Raw genomic sequence first — 13,680 nt, 5'->3', positions numbered from 1 at the left:
ATATATTATTAGCATTAGGACGATTAGCATGTGGATTCCACAGTTAAAAATATAAAATAAAACTGAAAAATACTACCGATCGGTTTCAATAAGAAATACTGAATTTTACTGCTTCTATTATACTAAATACTAAATATTTAATAAAACAGCTTGTGCACGAAGATTCACTGAGATAACTTATTTAGCCACGTACGAGAGGTTCTGAATTAATTTTAACCTCATTTGCTTCATCATTCACAAATACACACACACACACACACGTTCACCCGTATGCTCGTTTCTAGAGACACAATGCTTCAGTAACACTGCTGCTTATAGCCACGAACCCATGAAACCATCATCAGCATCACAGTCGACTTCGGCAAGAAGTCAAATGGAATTTAACCTTCTGTCATCAGCTGGAGTGTAGAAATATGGGCGTCTGAATACAAATTGTCGGTCAGGATGACGGCTAGACATTCGATTCAGTGGGACCATGTAATATATATGGCGATTAAGTTGAAGTATGTAGTAGTTTAGTACTAAAAGCTTCGATTTGTACGTCCGGAACTGCCGTTAGGCAGTGCTTTACACGGCTCGCTCCAGGCACGAAATGAAATGTGTCTACCCTCGGTATCGAACTTAAACCTCACATGTCCCTTGGTTTACTAAGCAAGGGTGTTCCCATTGCACCGTGACGAAGATAGTAGTGCAGTAATATAACATAAATAATCCTACCTCAAGGCGCGGAGCCGTGAAGGCAAGACGCCGTCTTAGCTGAGCCATCCTGACAAGTGGGGCATATTTTCGTATATAGGAACATAGGACATTTAATGACCAGCCCTACTCCACCGCTATCATAATGACTCCATCACCACACTACCCCAGACATAATGCTATCTACCTTTAAGTAATAACAATACGTTCGCTACTACCGCTTTTTAGCTGACATATTCTGCGGTCTGGTTCACGGTTGGGTGTCGCCATTTACAATTGGATGGTTTGACTGAGTGGAACCGACACAGGGTGCTCTGAGAGCCATTAGGATTATGTATAACTAATATAGAATATATTAGTGATAATAATTATTAATACTTCGATTAGTGATCAAAGTCTGGAACGACGAAAACAGCAGTAAAGGGTCAGAAACACTGACGCTAAGAATGACGATGGTACTTGTTTACACTATTGTCAACAAGCCTCACAAATGCCCTTCCATTTGTCCCAGGGTCGAAACTTTTTTTTAAATATATTGTAGCCACATATACTCAACTGTTCTGAGAATTGTTAAAAACTACAATTTATTATAAAATAATAGATCTAGGCATACATTACAATATAGCACATTAAGGTCTAAGTAACGTATTATGAGACTCGTTTTATGTTAGGATGGGTGTCCGTATTTTTTTATACTGTTAAAACATTAGAAAACTGTTTCTTAGCAGTTTTTTATTACTTTAGCCGCAAAAGGGTTTTTGGATCTGCCATCATAGCTTGATAGCTACGATGCCAGATGCAAAATGGTAAATACCTACTCTGCAAGCGACCCAACCACAAATATTTTGTCTTTCTATAGGCTCGGCAGAACGTAAATCCAATAACACGATCGATAGGCTTTCTATTTCACTTGGTTCAGTTAAAAACCTTTGCTGCGCAATGCTGTAAAACCTGTCTTTATTGGACAATTAAAAAATGGTCAGACCATCAACGTCACTTAAGAAGATTCTGTTGATAAGAGGACCGTGTCAGCCATTCAGTTATTGAGCTAGTTTTAGTTTTGTACCAGAATATACTTACGTTATGATATATTCTTTTACAACACTTATTATAAATGATAATTTAGTTACTTTATCTTTTCCGTTATGGAAGGAAGATAGCTCATTTTATTTTGACGTCTTAGCACTAAACAGGTTGTGCTATTTTTTAATATATTTACCACCTCGAGCCACTCAATCTACCCTCAAATCAACTCTATCGTCGAGATTATCATAGTAAGAACATTTATTATCAACAGATACTCCTTTAACTTGACACAGTTCTTAGAAATTACTAACAGCTTTAATTACCACCAACGTGACTCAAGCCAGATCTTCTGAAGGTCGCCAACTAGAATTACACTGTGATACTACTTACCAGCATGGACTAACTTGTAATATCTCTTACCTACAAACCCAGAAGTTCAGTTTGATTACCATTAGTTAGACTTTCTGAGTATGCTTTGCTAATCTCAGCGTTATTTTAAGCAAACTAATATATTATAACATCAAATGCTCTTAATGTCATATTATAATTCCATACGATTAGGTACTCTAATTATTTAATCGGTCTTCATATAATAATGTTGGTGGTTACGTTTGCACCTCTTGGACAAGGCCTATCATCCATAAAAATATCGACACTTCTAAACGCTATGGTTTGGCATCGTCGCACATTATGGTTGACGGTGTCGTAACAAAAAACCTGTTTTTAACCTCATCAGCTAGTAATCTATACTATACTTAACATCAAAGACCTTGAGAAATTACAGGCGTATGTCATTAATTAGTTTTTCAGTTATAACACAGATGTCCCGTGTTCTTTTTGCTCATTTTATTAGTACTATTATTGATGCCTTGAATGTCACCATCACTGTCATATCAATCATGATTAAGTAAATTTTAACTGCCTTTGCGCTGACTTTGTGCTACTTCTGCTCGTAGATACCTACATCAGTGTCCTTCTCAGCATTCTCTAACACTTCGAATCGCCTTTTTTCTAATTTTGCTGCCTAAGGCTCGTACGGCCATTCTGTTCTGTTGTTTCTACATAATTCTAAGCCAATCGCAGCCAGGGAAAACCGATCCTTGCTATTTACCATCCCTGTCATTTTCACATCGTTCACGTCGGGATTGACCGCAGTACGTCTCTTGCCTTACATATACATTTCTCATATTATAACTCCGCACACATAACTAATATATATATTTTTTATTATTTAATAACTATGCATATATATGGTTTTCGTTTCCTTTTGCATTACGCGTTTTCTCTTTTCGGTCAACAAATCTGTCTTTATTATTATATAATTACTTCACCTCTCGCGGCGTTCACCAGATATATCACGTTTTATTCTACCAATTCGTATTTCGTTTACCTATTTCACCATGGTAAGATTTTTTCGACGATATTTTTTAGATTTAAATGAGCTTTGTCATTTTATTTTCAGACGGGGCACAACTTTTATCGCACGTTGGGAAGATTTAATCTTTGTCGAGCAGCTGCTGGTTGCACTAGTTATAGCTCGTAACTTTGGCTTCCTATAAATTCCTATAATAATTAGCTTTATTACTCTTACGATCATAATTATTATTGTTTCTTAATATATATGCATCCTCTATCCTATCCATTGCATATATATATATATATATATATATATATATATATATATATATATATAAAATTACCTTTTTATTATTTCTGCGGTCTTCCTCTGTTATATTTTATTTTTAAATAGTTTTCCTATAGTTAGTTATAGCTTAGGTATATGTACACATGCATTCAAGTAATAATCATGTCTATTTTTCTTCCAATTTTTTTGAGAACTGAAATTAATCAATTCCAACAATGCTAAACCAACTGAATTTCAGTACGTATCCATATATACCACTGTCTATTGCTAATCGTTCAGAATAGCTTTTCTATCCCATAGCTAATACATATTTTCAGTAGCTTTACGCAAGCCGAAACTGACCAACACAATAGTGATATCTGATTTATTTGCTTCAAGCTACCTACAACTTTCCCAACCCCATCATCGATTCATTATGTCTTGAACTACGCGTTAAAATTTGGTAACCCCCCAGTTACCCAGAATCAGAGACATTTTACTTCATACTTAATAGTTTTGAGTGATGTAACTCTGTCCGACCAAATCGAATTTGTTCGGCTCCGATAATAGATCAATCTCTCTCTCGCTTTCTCTCTCTCATCTTTCAGAATGCCACGTACATCTTTTTTTTTAACTAGACTTAGTTGCTCTTCTTATATATGATGAGGCTTGTATTGGCGCTTATGGGGTTTTGCTCCGATCTCCCCGTAGGGCGGGCTACCTTACTGTAGTATTATCTCCGTTCTAATACTTCACAAATTCTCATAGTCCTTGAAATGCACTAAATAGTAACATCTATCAAGCCACCAAACCACTAATTGACAGCTATAGCAATAATAATAAGCGCAATATTTATGACTGGTGTGTGCCCATCCACCGCTCACTGCCGACGGATCCTTCTCTAGAAACTGTCGTCGCTCTCCATATTTAGTTCGGACTCAGCAGCGATCATGGAATCTGCTCCACGCAAGGCAAACTCACGAGCCAAATCTAGAATAAAGATAAAATACGGCACGTCAATAGAATGTTTCCAATCAACATATAAAAACTACATGAGCTCGCTGGTAACTAATTATAATACTCTTTGAATTTTTAGCAAATAACTGACACATACTAAACGCAGAATACAATAAGAAGGGTTATTTGTTCACTGCAGTACAACAGATTAACGTCGATGTAGAAAAATGAATACTTTTTCCGATAGGACTCACTCACCAGGCGAGTGAGGATGCCTGCTATGGGTGTGGCCCTGCGGGGTGGCCGCTGAGTGATGACCAGGACCTTCTACATGGCCTCCCCCAATTTGGCCGCCAGACCCGCTAATTGGGGTACTTGTCTGGCCCGGACTAATACTGCCACCACCTTCCGATTGGTCTGTGCGACCGCCAGCTCCGCTTTCCCGGACTGGGTCGAGCGACTCCTTGATCTGGGTGTACACACCCCTTGGGTCCATATCTGTGGCTCTTGAAAGGTTCATAAGCGCCAGGTGCTCTTTTCCAAGCTTCTTGTACACCTTACCAAGGAGATAATAAACCATTGACTCATGAGGGGCGATTGTTCGCAGCTCGTGTAGATCGCTTAACGCCTCCTGGCACCTATCGAATAAAATGAGATATTTGAAGGAAAAAGTACAGCAATTTAACCTATCATTAGTTTCATATGTCCACAGTTTTCTGTTTACACAAACGTCTTGAGTTCTGTCCATTACGACTATTAAGCTTTACCGCAGAAACAAACTATTTGCTCTACCTGTCTCTGCCTGCTCTACCAGAAAGTCTACCTGCTCACACGTGTTTCCAAAATTTGTATGAAGAGAAGTTTCCCTTGAACCGCCACGAAAACGTTTTGTACATGCGTGGAGCGCTGTAGCTTGAGTAGTAGGAAGATAAAACTTGAAATTATTATAAGATGATGTACATATTATGCGCTTTGTGTGACGATGATCACGGTGCAGTTAATGATTATTATGTAAAGAACGCATTAAAAAAGCCGTGTCACAATCGGTCGCAGCCAATTAAGACTAGTGTCTCCCCATATAATTCAATATTAAAACATAGTCGTGAACATTGTATTGGTAGCGCTTTGTTCTGACTTCCTTTTTATAGTTAGATAACTAGGTACTTACTTGTCCATGGCTAAATATGAAGTGGCTCGGTGAAACTTAGCTAAGGCGAACTTAGGTTCTAGGTGAATTGCTCGGGAGAGTACGCGTACAGCCTCGGCGGATTTGCTCTGCTGATGAAGAGCGACTCCGAGATGTACCAGCAGAGTTGGGTTCTCGGGGTTAAGCTGGATCGCCTTTCGCCAATGGCCTTCGCTAATTGAATACTGTTCCTGAATATTTTAACAAGCAACCATGCAACAGCCTTAAATGTTAGATTCTACCAGTAGAATTTGTTAGTATTCTATTAAGAGATGTAATAAATGTGTAATGTATAACCAGAACTTAGTCCACTACAAATATTGGCAGCTACCATCTTTGCTACGGTTAATGGAACGTTGGTTAAAATTAGATCCAGTTCAATATGATTGGAACGTGCTGATCCAGCCAGGCACTAACTTGCTTCATGTAGACGCTGGCAAGTCCGCTCCAAACGAGATAAGAATTTGCATTTACAGCTAAGGCTCTTCGGTAAACTTGCATGGCCTTTTCAAGTTCCTCATTGTTCGCATATTCATGTCCTAGCAATGTGAATGCATACTGGAACCGAGGATGCAACCGGCATGCCTTCTCTAACTGCTCAACAGCTTGGCTATGTAATTTCTGACGTGAAAAACAATTTCCTGAAAATGTAAGTATTCAATTAACAAAACCTATATTTCCTATCCATAACAATATTGGAACAGAAATAAATCTATGTTAAATATATTTATTATGTATGTTTAATTATAGGATCACATCATGTCACAAGTAAGAATCGGGGGTTACGATAAATAAAACAATCTTAAGCGGGCAAATAAATGGTAAAGCAATTTGTTTAATCGGGTCACCTCATCACTATCAAGTACGTAATGCGTACTTTAACTCACTGCACGTGCTTGCGAAGCACGCTTAGTGCCAGCGCGCACATTGTTGTCAGCTATCAAATATTTCCCATTAGCGACAAGTCAGTTTAGATGTTCGCGTTTGTGTATTATCTCACCTAATGCACACAACGTTTGAGGCGCATTTGGTTCAAGTTCAACCAACGTCTGCGCGAGGTAGCTGAGCTTCTTTTCCGCCATTTTATGCCATAATGAACTTGAATAGAGTTCGAGCCCATTAAGGTGAAAGGGGAACAATTTCATCATATGTTCAAACGTTTCGTTACAGCGTTCATAGTCACGCAGTTCAAAATATGCTTGACCCAGTAACGAAAGGACGTAACCTGTCTCGAACTGGTGTGGAGGTAAACTCGTTAACGACGAAACGGCAGCACGGCATCGAAAATCACCCAGCTGAAGAAAAGCACGAGCCAGAGACTGAAATTAATAAAACAAAATTGAATCGAATATTGAGTATCTTGTATCCCTTTTTAAAGAATAGAAACATCTATATACCTATTCAAGCTTTCCGTGACGTTTTTGAAAGTAATTGCCAAGCTAAAATTGTCGCAGGCCAAATACAAGAAAAGTTGAAAGTTGCATCTACAATCTGGGTGCAGTGAACAGAATTAACATACGGCAATCACTCGTACCATACAACCAGATTTTACAAATTGGATTTCCCTTCAGCCGGAATCGTGTTTTCCTTAACGAAAGGGGTCCTTAATTTGGTGATGAATTTTTGATACCTTAACTAATGTATTTAATATGCCACAGGTACGAATTTATAAGTTACGTTCGACATTTATACCTGTAGAAGTTGCATCAGCCCATTGAGAGAGCTTCTTTGCATTTGAGTTACGCTCAGCTGCAGGGTTAGAGCGTCGTTAGCCTTGTTCAGCTCTTCGACCATGTTTCCAATAGGTTCCGGAGAGCTTTTAGTTTTTTCGGAAGCAGGCGCAGGTGATTTAGATTTTTTGCTTGGTGTTCGATTGGATGAGAGCAAGATACGGGCACTTCTTGGGGATGTAGCTGTTTTTGTTGTATTTTCTTTGATCGAATTAGACGTAAACAGTCGCGTCGATCGACGGGGAGTCAGTGGATTCGTATTAGTTCTGCAAAAAATAATGACTTGATGAGATTTCTGTCCTTTAAAGAAAATTCACTTTGACAGATTTTTAACAAAGTAAAAGCCCACATACACACCAAATTACATAACGCAAGACATGGTATAATATCTTTTTTTCACAATAAGATATTTTCAAAATAAATCCTACATGGTCCAGGAATATAAATTATAATTACAAAAATTAGTGTTACCGAAGTACAAATAAACTACTTCGCGCTATGAAAAATTACCTGGCTTGGTATATCAAGTTAATAATAGTGTTACGTCTGTAGTTTTCAACTTACGGAGTCTGTGCATTGTTATTACTGGTGCTCTGCCCAAAGAATTGATTAATTTTCTTGGTTCGTTTTAATGGAGCCACCTCGCCTACATCAGGGGTTTGCACTGAGGGGGCTCGGTCACCTTGCGTGGGAACAACGAATGGCGTTCCTGGAGGTCCCATCGCCTCCGGACTGGTAAACACCAATTGAGACACCGGCTGCATACTTCCGAACCTAATTCATAGCAATGAATCAACTTAAATATCACATAACGTGTTGCCTTCTTGTTTAAGAACAATCTGCAAAAAGGTAACAAAGATCTGACTTTTTCAATATTAGACAGATCGAAATATAAATCTCACTTGTATTCTTCTAGTTTTGTAAATCCCATTCCAATAAGAGACTTTCTTTTAGATTAAAGAAAATATTTGATATAGGTGAATTCAAATTATATGTCTTTGTGTCGGGTCTATTTTTCAGGTTATTGTAAAGATTGTTCCAAACATCTTGGTCTCATTAAATGACTATCTTAAAGGTGATTTCTCTGGACATACGATCGTTAATGAATCCAATTTTAGGTAGCTAGAAAATCCAATGACTCCGTGTGGGTAGAGAAAATAAAATCGGAACGTGATGCAGCTACATTATACTATGAAATAGTATATTATATAATAGCATATATAATGGATGGGTATTAAAATTAGACTTATGGTATCAGAAAATACAAGCTTACAATTATTTAGATGCAAAGAAGCGAGTGCAGGTGGCAGTTATTTGAACGTGACACTATTCGCAGTGATGGCGTCATCAAACTGGGTAACCACAATCGAATGAATGGTCGTAAATATTCTTTAGCCATTATAATGATTTTAGCTTGGGCGACATCGAGGCTTAGTTACAGTGATACATATACGTCGCGACGCTTCTGTCAAATTAAGTTGCCATGCTGTATTTATTAGCTTAAGCTTGCTGTGTTTATTTTAAGCTTCCGTTCTTGTAACAACTGTGAACAAGTGGACCTTCTTCATTCTGTATGTAACTGTATGTACAGTGTTTTTTGTAGGTCTAAGAGCGACATATGGTGTTGTGCCTAAGAAACAACAAGTCCCGTTTTAAAAAAAGATTTTCAATGGATAATCTCATCTGAAAATACTATATACTAAAATCTAACCATATAAGCACATTAATCTATGAACCATATCAATAGATCAATAGTGACACGAAACTCTACAGAACCATTTCCTGTCATGCTGTGATTATAATTATGAAAAATAAGAATTGTGGACCCATCATTCTAAGGTGATTAATTCACAAAACATTCGCGCACCATATAATATATACATTCTTTGCATACTAACATATGTTAACCTACCTGCTTTCAACGTCAGCCCCAACTATTAGCCTATGTTTTTTCCATAACTGTAAGCCTAACTTCTACCTTGCCCCGACATATTTCTTTGGCTAGGATATGAAACCAATACTAACATTGGTGTAGCAGGTGTAACGTGATGATGTCCTCTCGTCTCGCCATGATGCAGCCGTGTTGCCCGTATTGGCGTGGGAGCTGCAGAATGTATGAGAGGTGTCTGGGGATTAATTAAAACGACACCTCCACCCATCCCCAGGCTAAGTCCTCCAGACGTACCAGAAGGATCTGGAGTAAACTCCTTAACGCCAGACATGTCGCCACTTGTTGTTATCACAGTTGACTGCAAAACGAAAGATACAGTTTTGCTATTGTGACGCTTTAACAAATCTGAGAAGAGAATTTAGAAAGGTACAACACAACCGCCATCAGTAAACATGATCGAGTAAATCAGCTATTGTAGTATGAGAAGATTGGACTGGTTTTTGCTAATGCTGTGGAAATCGAAAAAGATTTTAGCTGGTTACCAATTTTACTACCATTTGATCATTGTTTAGTCAGAAATCAAAATACTAACTTCAATTCGTATTTATATTCAAGTATACAGGCACTCACATTGAGGTCGACGGTAGAGTCAGTGTTGCTATCTCTGTGGATATGGCTGATAGAATGCCCGCCGCCGCCGGCTTGGGCTGTGGTGTTTGTGGTTGATGAGTTGACATTGTCTTTGCAATGTAAGACGTTACTTCCGCAGTTCGTTCCATGATTATGGATTGCCCAACCGGCTGGCGTAGCTGCCGCCACAGGAGAGTGGGCTGTTGACGGAGTTGACACAAGGCTATTCAGAACGAGATCGTTATTCCCAAGTGAGAACAACCGCGCCGGATCCGGTCGAAGGCCGAGCCCGACTAACGCTTCGAACGCTGACCACAGAGTTGGATTGAGCCTCAGACATGCCTGATAGGCCTCGACGGCTCGTGTGGTTCGCCGTGTGCTTGCGTATATTTCGCCCAGAAGACTCAAGGCAAATGACGCGTTATCTCCGAAAACCTGAGTAAATAACAAGCATAAACTCAATCAGTGTTTTTATAGAAGGCACGTACAGCATATTGTGTCTGAATAAAGGGAAATCCCAGCAGCCCATTTTAAATGTTTTTGAATAGCTAGAGATTCGTTTTTCGCATGCCTGTAACCAGTACGCACAACTTATATACAGCAAAATAATAATAATAATAATAAAACAAAAAAAGTGGCAACGTAAACGTAACGATCTAGAGAAGTGTTCCAACCTTGCAGACATTTTCCACAACATCTTGATCCGTGGTGAAAGGCACACTGCCTGTTAGGGCTTGCTCGGCCTTCACGAGGTCATTTAGCTCCAAACAGCACCGAGCTAATAAGTAACGACATTGCGGATGGCTTGACTCTAAAAATATCGAATTTTACAATAACAGCGTTACCGTAAATTATCTTTCTGCACCTTTTTATTTACTTCCTAAAAACATGCAACATTTAGGTCCATAATTATTATTCCCATCACTTATTGAGCTCTAAAAAGCGCATCAATGCATTAAATTAGGATTAAACATATTAACAGCTATAAATAAATATATTATTCCTAACCAATTAATTGAATATATAAAAGATAACAACATGAGCTATAAAAGCTAATGAACTTACCGTTAAGCAAAATTTTCGTGGCCTTGAGGCGCCCCGCCCTGTAGTATGACGTTCCAAGTAGAAATAGTGACTCGTCGGAGTGAAGTTCTGCATGTAATCTCTCCGACAGGAAAATAGCGTCGTCTAATTTGTGCTGATTCAGGCATTGCCAAATGGCCGCCTATTAAGATAAAAAAAATCAGCGATAACGTTGATTATTCTCGTATATTATGCCGATATAACGTTCTACATTACTGACTTGTAATGAGTGCATAATCAATAATTTCAAATAACGGATCATTTACTTCACTTCTGAAACCCAAGTTTAGCCTCATACATGTTGTTCAACGTTACGAAAGCAGTTCTTAATAGTTTGATGTCCAATGAATTAGTTTAGGGTAACTTAGGAAAGAGTGTTTTTAATACTTTTGTCTACGTAGAAATAGTAGCATTATGATGGATCAATAGAATTAACTATTAAAATTATTAGTCGCGGTCAGATATGTACTTAATTATACTTAAGTGTAGAGGAACTTCTTTTACTTTATACATATTTCATTTAATTCTAATAGTAGTGCTGGCACCATGGAGACCTCGCAAGGCTGTAGGTAAATAGAAATTAGATTTATTAGATATATCTTTTTCACACACATTAGCCACACACAGAGAAGTTTCTAGTTCGGCACGTCGACCTCTTTAATAGCTTTTATGCAGTTTTTATTAAGACACCTACAGCAATCTGTGCATAACCTAGCAAATAACAAAAATCTTATCATTTTTATTCTCTCTATTATCATAGATACTTTATGTTGCACAAATAAAAATTTCTTTTAGTACTTTGCTACAACTTATACAAGTCAACCCAATTTAATATTTCATGTCAAATAGGTATTCTTACTTCTCATCTCAAATAGTAACCTAAATAATTTTTAGGTAACCAGTAATATTTACGCGCAGTGTGGCTCGCCAAAGCTTTCTAAGATTATCAAGAGTCCAGGCACCTCAAGGTAAACTGTGATAGGTAAACTAAGTCTTCGTAATATAAAATAGCCTATTAGATTTCGCAAACATGAAGCCTTCTAAGCAACAAATGCATGTTACTTTTTTGTAAACACTAATTCAGGTTTCACGTTCTTAAAAAAATAAACAATCTGTTCAAGTCAATTATTAAAGAAACGATTTATTCGTAAACTATAACGTAATTTGCGCATGAAAAGGTACCATGGATACATGGTTGTCAGGAAGTAATTTCAATCCTTGTACGGAAGACACTTAATCTGCAAGAAAAGCTGGCACAGAAATTCACGGTATAATAACCGTCAATCGATTTTTGCAATTCTTGCTTATGAGCAATCCTTGCTATTAAACTTGATAAGTAGATTCACTAGATTAGCCAGCTACTTTGCGGATTTTTAAACTTAACGTGGAACAATTGCATTTATAGACAGCATTTGCAGAAGACAATATCAGCTAACCCATACCAGTAATTATCAACCTAATGAAAAAACAAATATTTAAATACGCACAAATTACGTTCTGATTTGCTAAAAATTGAATAAGATTTTTAATCACAAACAACTGAGCTCATTGACATTATTATTCCAATGCGCAAGAGGGTCATAGTATGTTTACAATAGTTGAGTGAATAATCATCACTGAAAATACTGAAATATGTCCATTATTACAAAGGTAGGCAAACGCACTTAGCCAAATACCCTTCATTCGACGAGATTCTTTTGTTTCACCTATAAACAATTTTAACGTTGCTTCGTTGAAAATATTGCAATTCCAACTATCTAAAAAAATATGTACAATGATAGAATACACAATCGTTATCACAGAATTGATTCAACACTTGTCTATCAGGCAATAGATTAAATGTATCAGACGGAATCATATTTTTCGCATAACGATCGACCACTTACATCCAATATTCAAGATATGCATTTAAGCTGTATCTAACAGAACTCTGTGAAAATTCCTTATTATTTAGTTCTTATCCCAAAAAGACTTATTTGTATTTTTTTGTTGAGAAGTACACCTCAGTTCTCCCTTTCGTCCATTTTTGCCATCGTTCTACCCATAAATCGTTTCTCTTTTTAGGTGAATCAGGATAACTTTGCTCCATTGTACTGATTTGGTCTAAAAACACGTTAGTGAATGCCTTTCGAGTAAAACATACTATTCGTCAAGTAAATTGCCAACAGCCATATGTAATCTCTTCTAACAACAAGATACAAAATCTAACTATTCTAATATAAAATCTACCATCAGTCGATCTGATCCTGTCGAGATTTTTAATCTGCAGCGCAATTGCTCCAACTTTTGGTTACGACAGCACCCTTGCTTATCGCATTATGGGACAATGGTTACCTATTCTAACACTCTGCTGCACACTATTATTGTTAGGACTCCGTGTGGGTTTAGATGATTCTGTACAGATACACAATCACCGACATCATACTTGGACATTGGCCCTTAATGTCCCGACAAACTACATGTTTCGTTGACCATCCGATCTGCGCAAATCTTCCCTCACATCTTATCACTGACCTGAACAGGCTCCGTCGGGCTCATGTCGGTGAGCGGGACCTTCTACGCTCACCGAAAACCCACTAGCAACATTTCACCACAAAACAACCCACAGCAATCACATGCAATGGCAAACGAAAATCTTGTAGCTTTCGTATGTGTCGGTTTTGTATATATCGGAGGACGACTGTTACTATTGGATAAACGAAGAAGGAGCATTAGCAGTAGCCCACCCAACCAATTAATGAGCTAAAAACCGACCCAACGAACATCACAATATCTGCTGCGTCTGATCATAGGGAGTTCTGCTCTCTACCCATTGGCCACTATAGCGGCGAATCACAAAACGTACCACACTCGAATG

The 13,680-nt window shown here is 37.9% G+C and overlaps 3 protein-coding genes across 5 annotated transcripts in view; 1 reads left to right on the top strand and 2 right to left on the bottom strand.

Moving 5' to 3' along the window:
- The window catches only part of LOC111269707 (ectonucleoside triphosphate diphosphohydrolase 5), a 12,972-nt gene extending 12,009 nt beyond the window's left edge, over window positions 1-963 (bottom strand). Inside the window, exon 1 of one of the 3 annotated variants that reach the window (XM_022849512.2) lies at window positions 884-963. Coding sequence is in view for 1 of the 3 variants with exons in the window: in XM_022849509.2 (XP_022705244.1) it covers window positions 718-765 (48 nt within the window). In the remaining 2 variants the exon portion in view is untranslated. The other 2 variants (XM_086972203.1, XM_022849509.2) reach the window with 2 other exon arrangements.
- Window positions 1-9,810, top strand: part of LOC111269710 (uncharacterized) — a 50,543-nt gene extending 40,733 nt beyond the window's left edge. Inside the window, exon 5 of the transcript XR_015314675.1 lies at window positions 9,726-9,810. The gene's annotated coding sequence lies outside the window, so the exon portion shown is untranslated. The remainder of the gene's footprint in view (window positions 1-9,725) is intronic.
- On the bottom strand, window positions 2,547-13,593 carry Cdc27 (cell division cycle protein 27). The gene is made up of 12 exons (XM_022849507.2): window positions 13,338-13,593; window positions 10,806-10,965; window positions 10,415-10,551; window positions 9,741-10,175; window positions 9,245-9,468; window positions 7,784-7,993; window positions 7,182-7,485; window positions 6,490-6,808; window positions 5,907-6,130; window positions 5,472-5,680; window positions 4,562-4,941; window positions 2,547-4,336 (listed from the first exon to the last, which is right to left on the bottom strand). The coding sequence occupies exons 1-12, from the start codon at window positions 13,359-13,361 to the stop codon at window positions 4,248-4,250; spliced, it is 2,715 nt and encodes a 904-aa protein (XP_022705242.1). The 5' UTR covers window positions 13,362-13,593; the 3' UTR covers window positions 2,547-4,247.
- Between the last annotated feature and the right edge of the window lie 87 nt (window positions 13,594-13,680).

The sequence above is a fragment of the Varroa jacobsoni genome, unplaced genomic scaffold (assembly GCF_002532875.2).
Source record: "Varroa jacobsoni isolate VJ856 unplaced genomic scaffold, vjacob_1.0 scaffold_1407, whole genome shotgun sequence".
Classification (NCBI taxonomy): Eukaryota; Metazoa; Arthropoda; class Arachnida; order Mesostigmata; family Varroidae; genus Varroa; species Varroa jacobsoni.
This window is presented reverse-complemented; position numbering and strand designations above follow the sequence as displayed.

Coding starts and splice junctions, on each gene's coding strand:
- Cdc27 (XM_022849507.2), bottom strand. CDS start 13,361: ATGAGCCCGACGGAGCCTGTTCAG. Junction 7,486..7,783: donor AATAACAATGCACAGACTCC/GTAAGTTGAAAA, acceptor TATTTTTTGCAG/AACTAATACGAATCCACTGA. Junction 4,942..5,471: donor TCATATTTAGCCATGGACAA/GTAAGTACCTAG, acceptor TTTATTCGATAG/GTGCCAGGAGGCGTTAAGCG.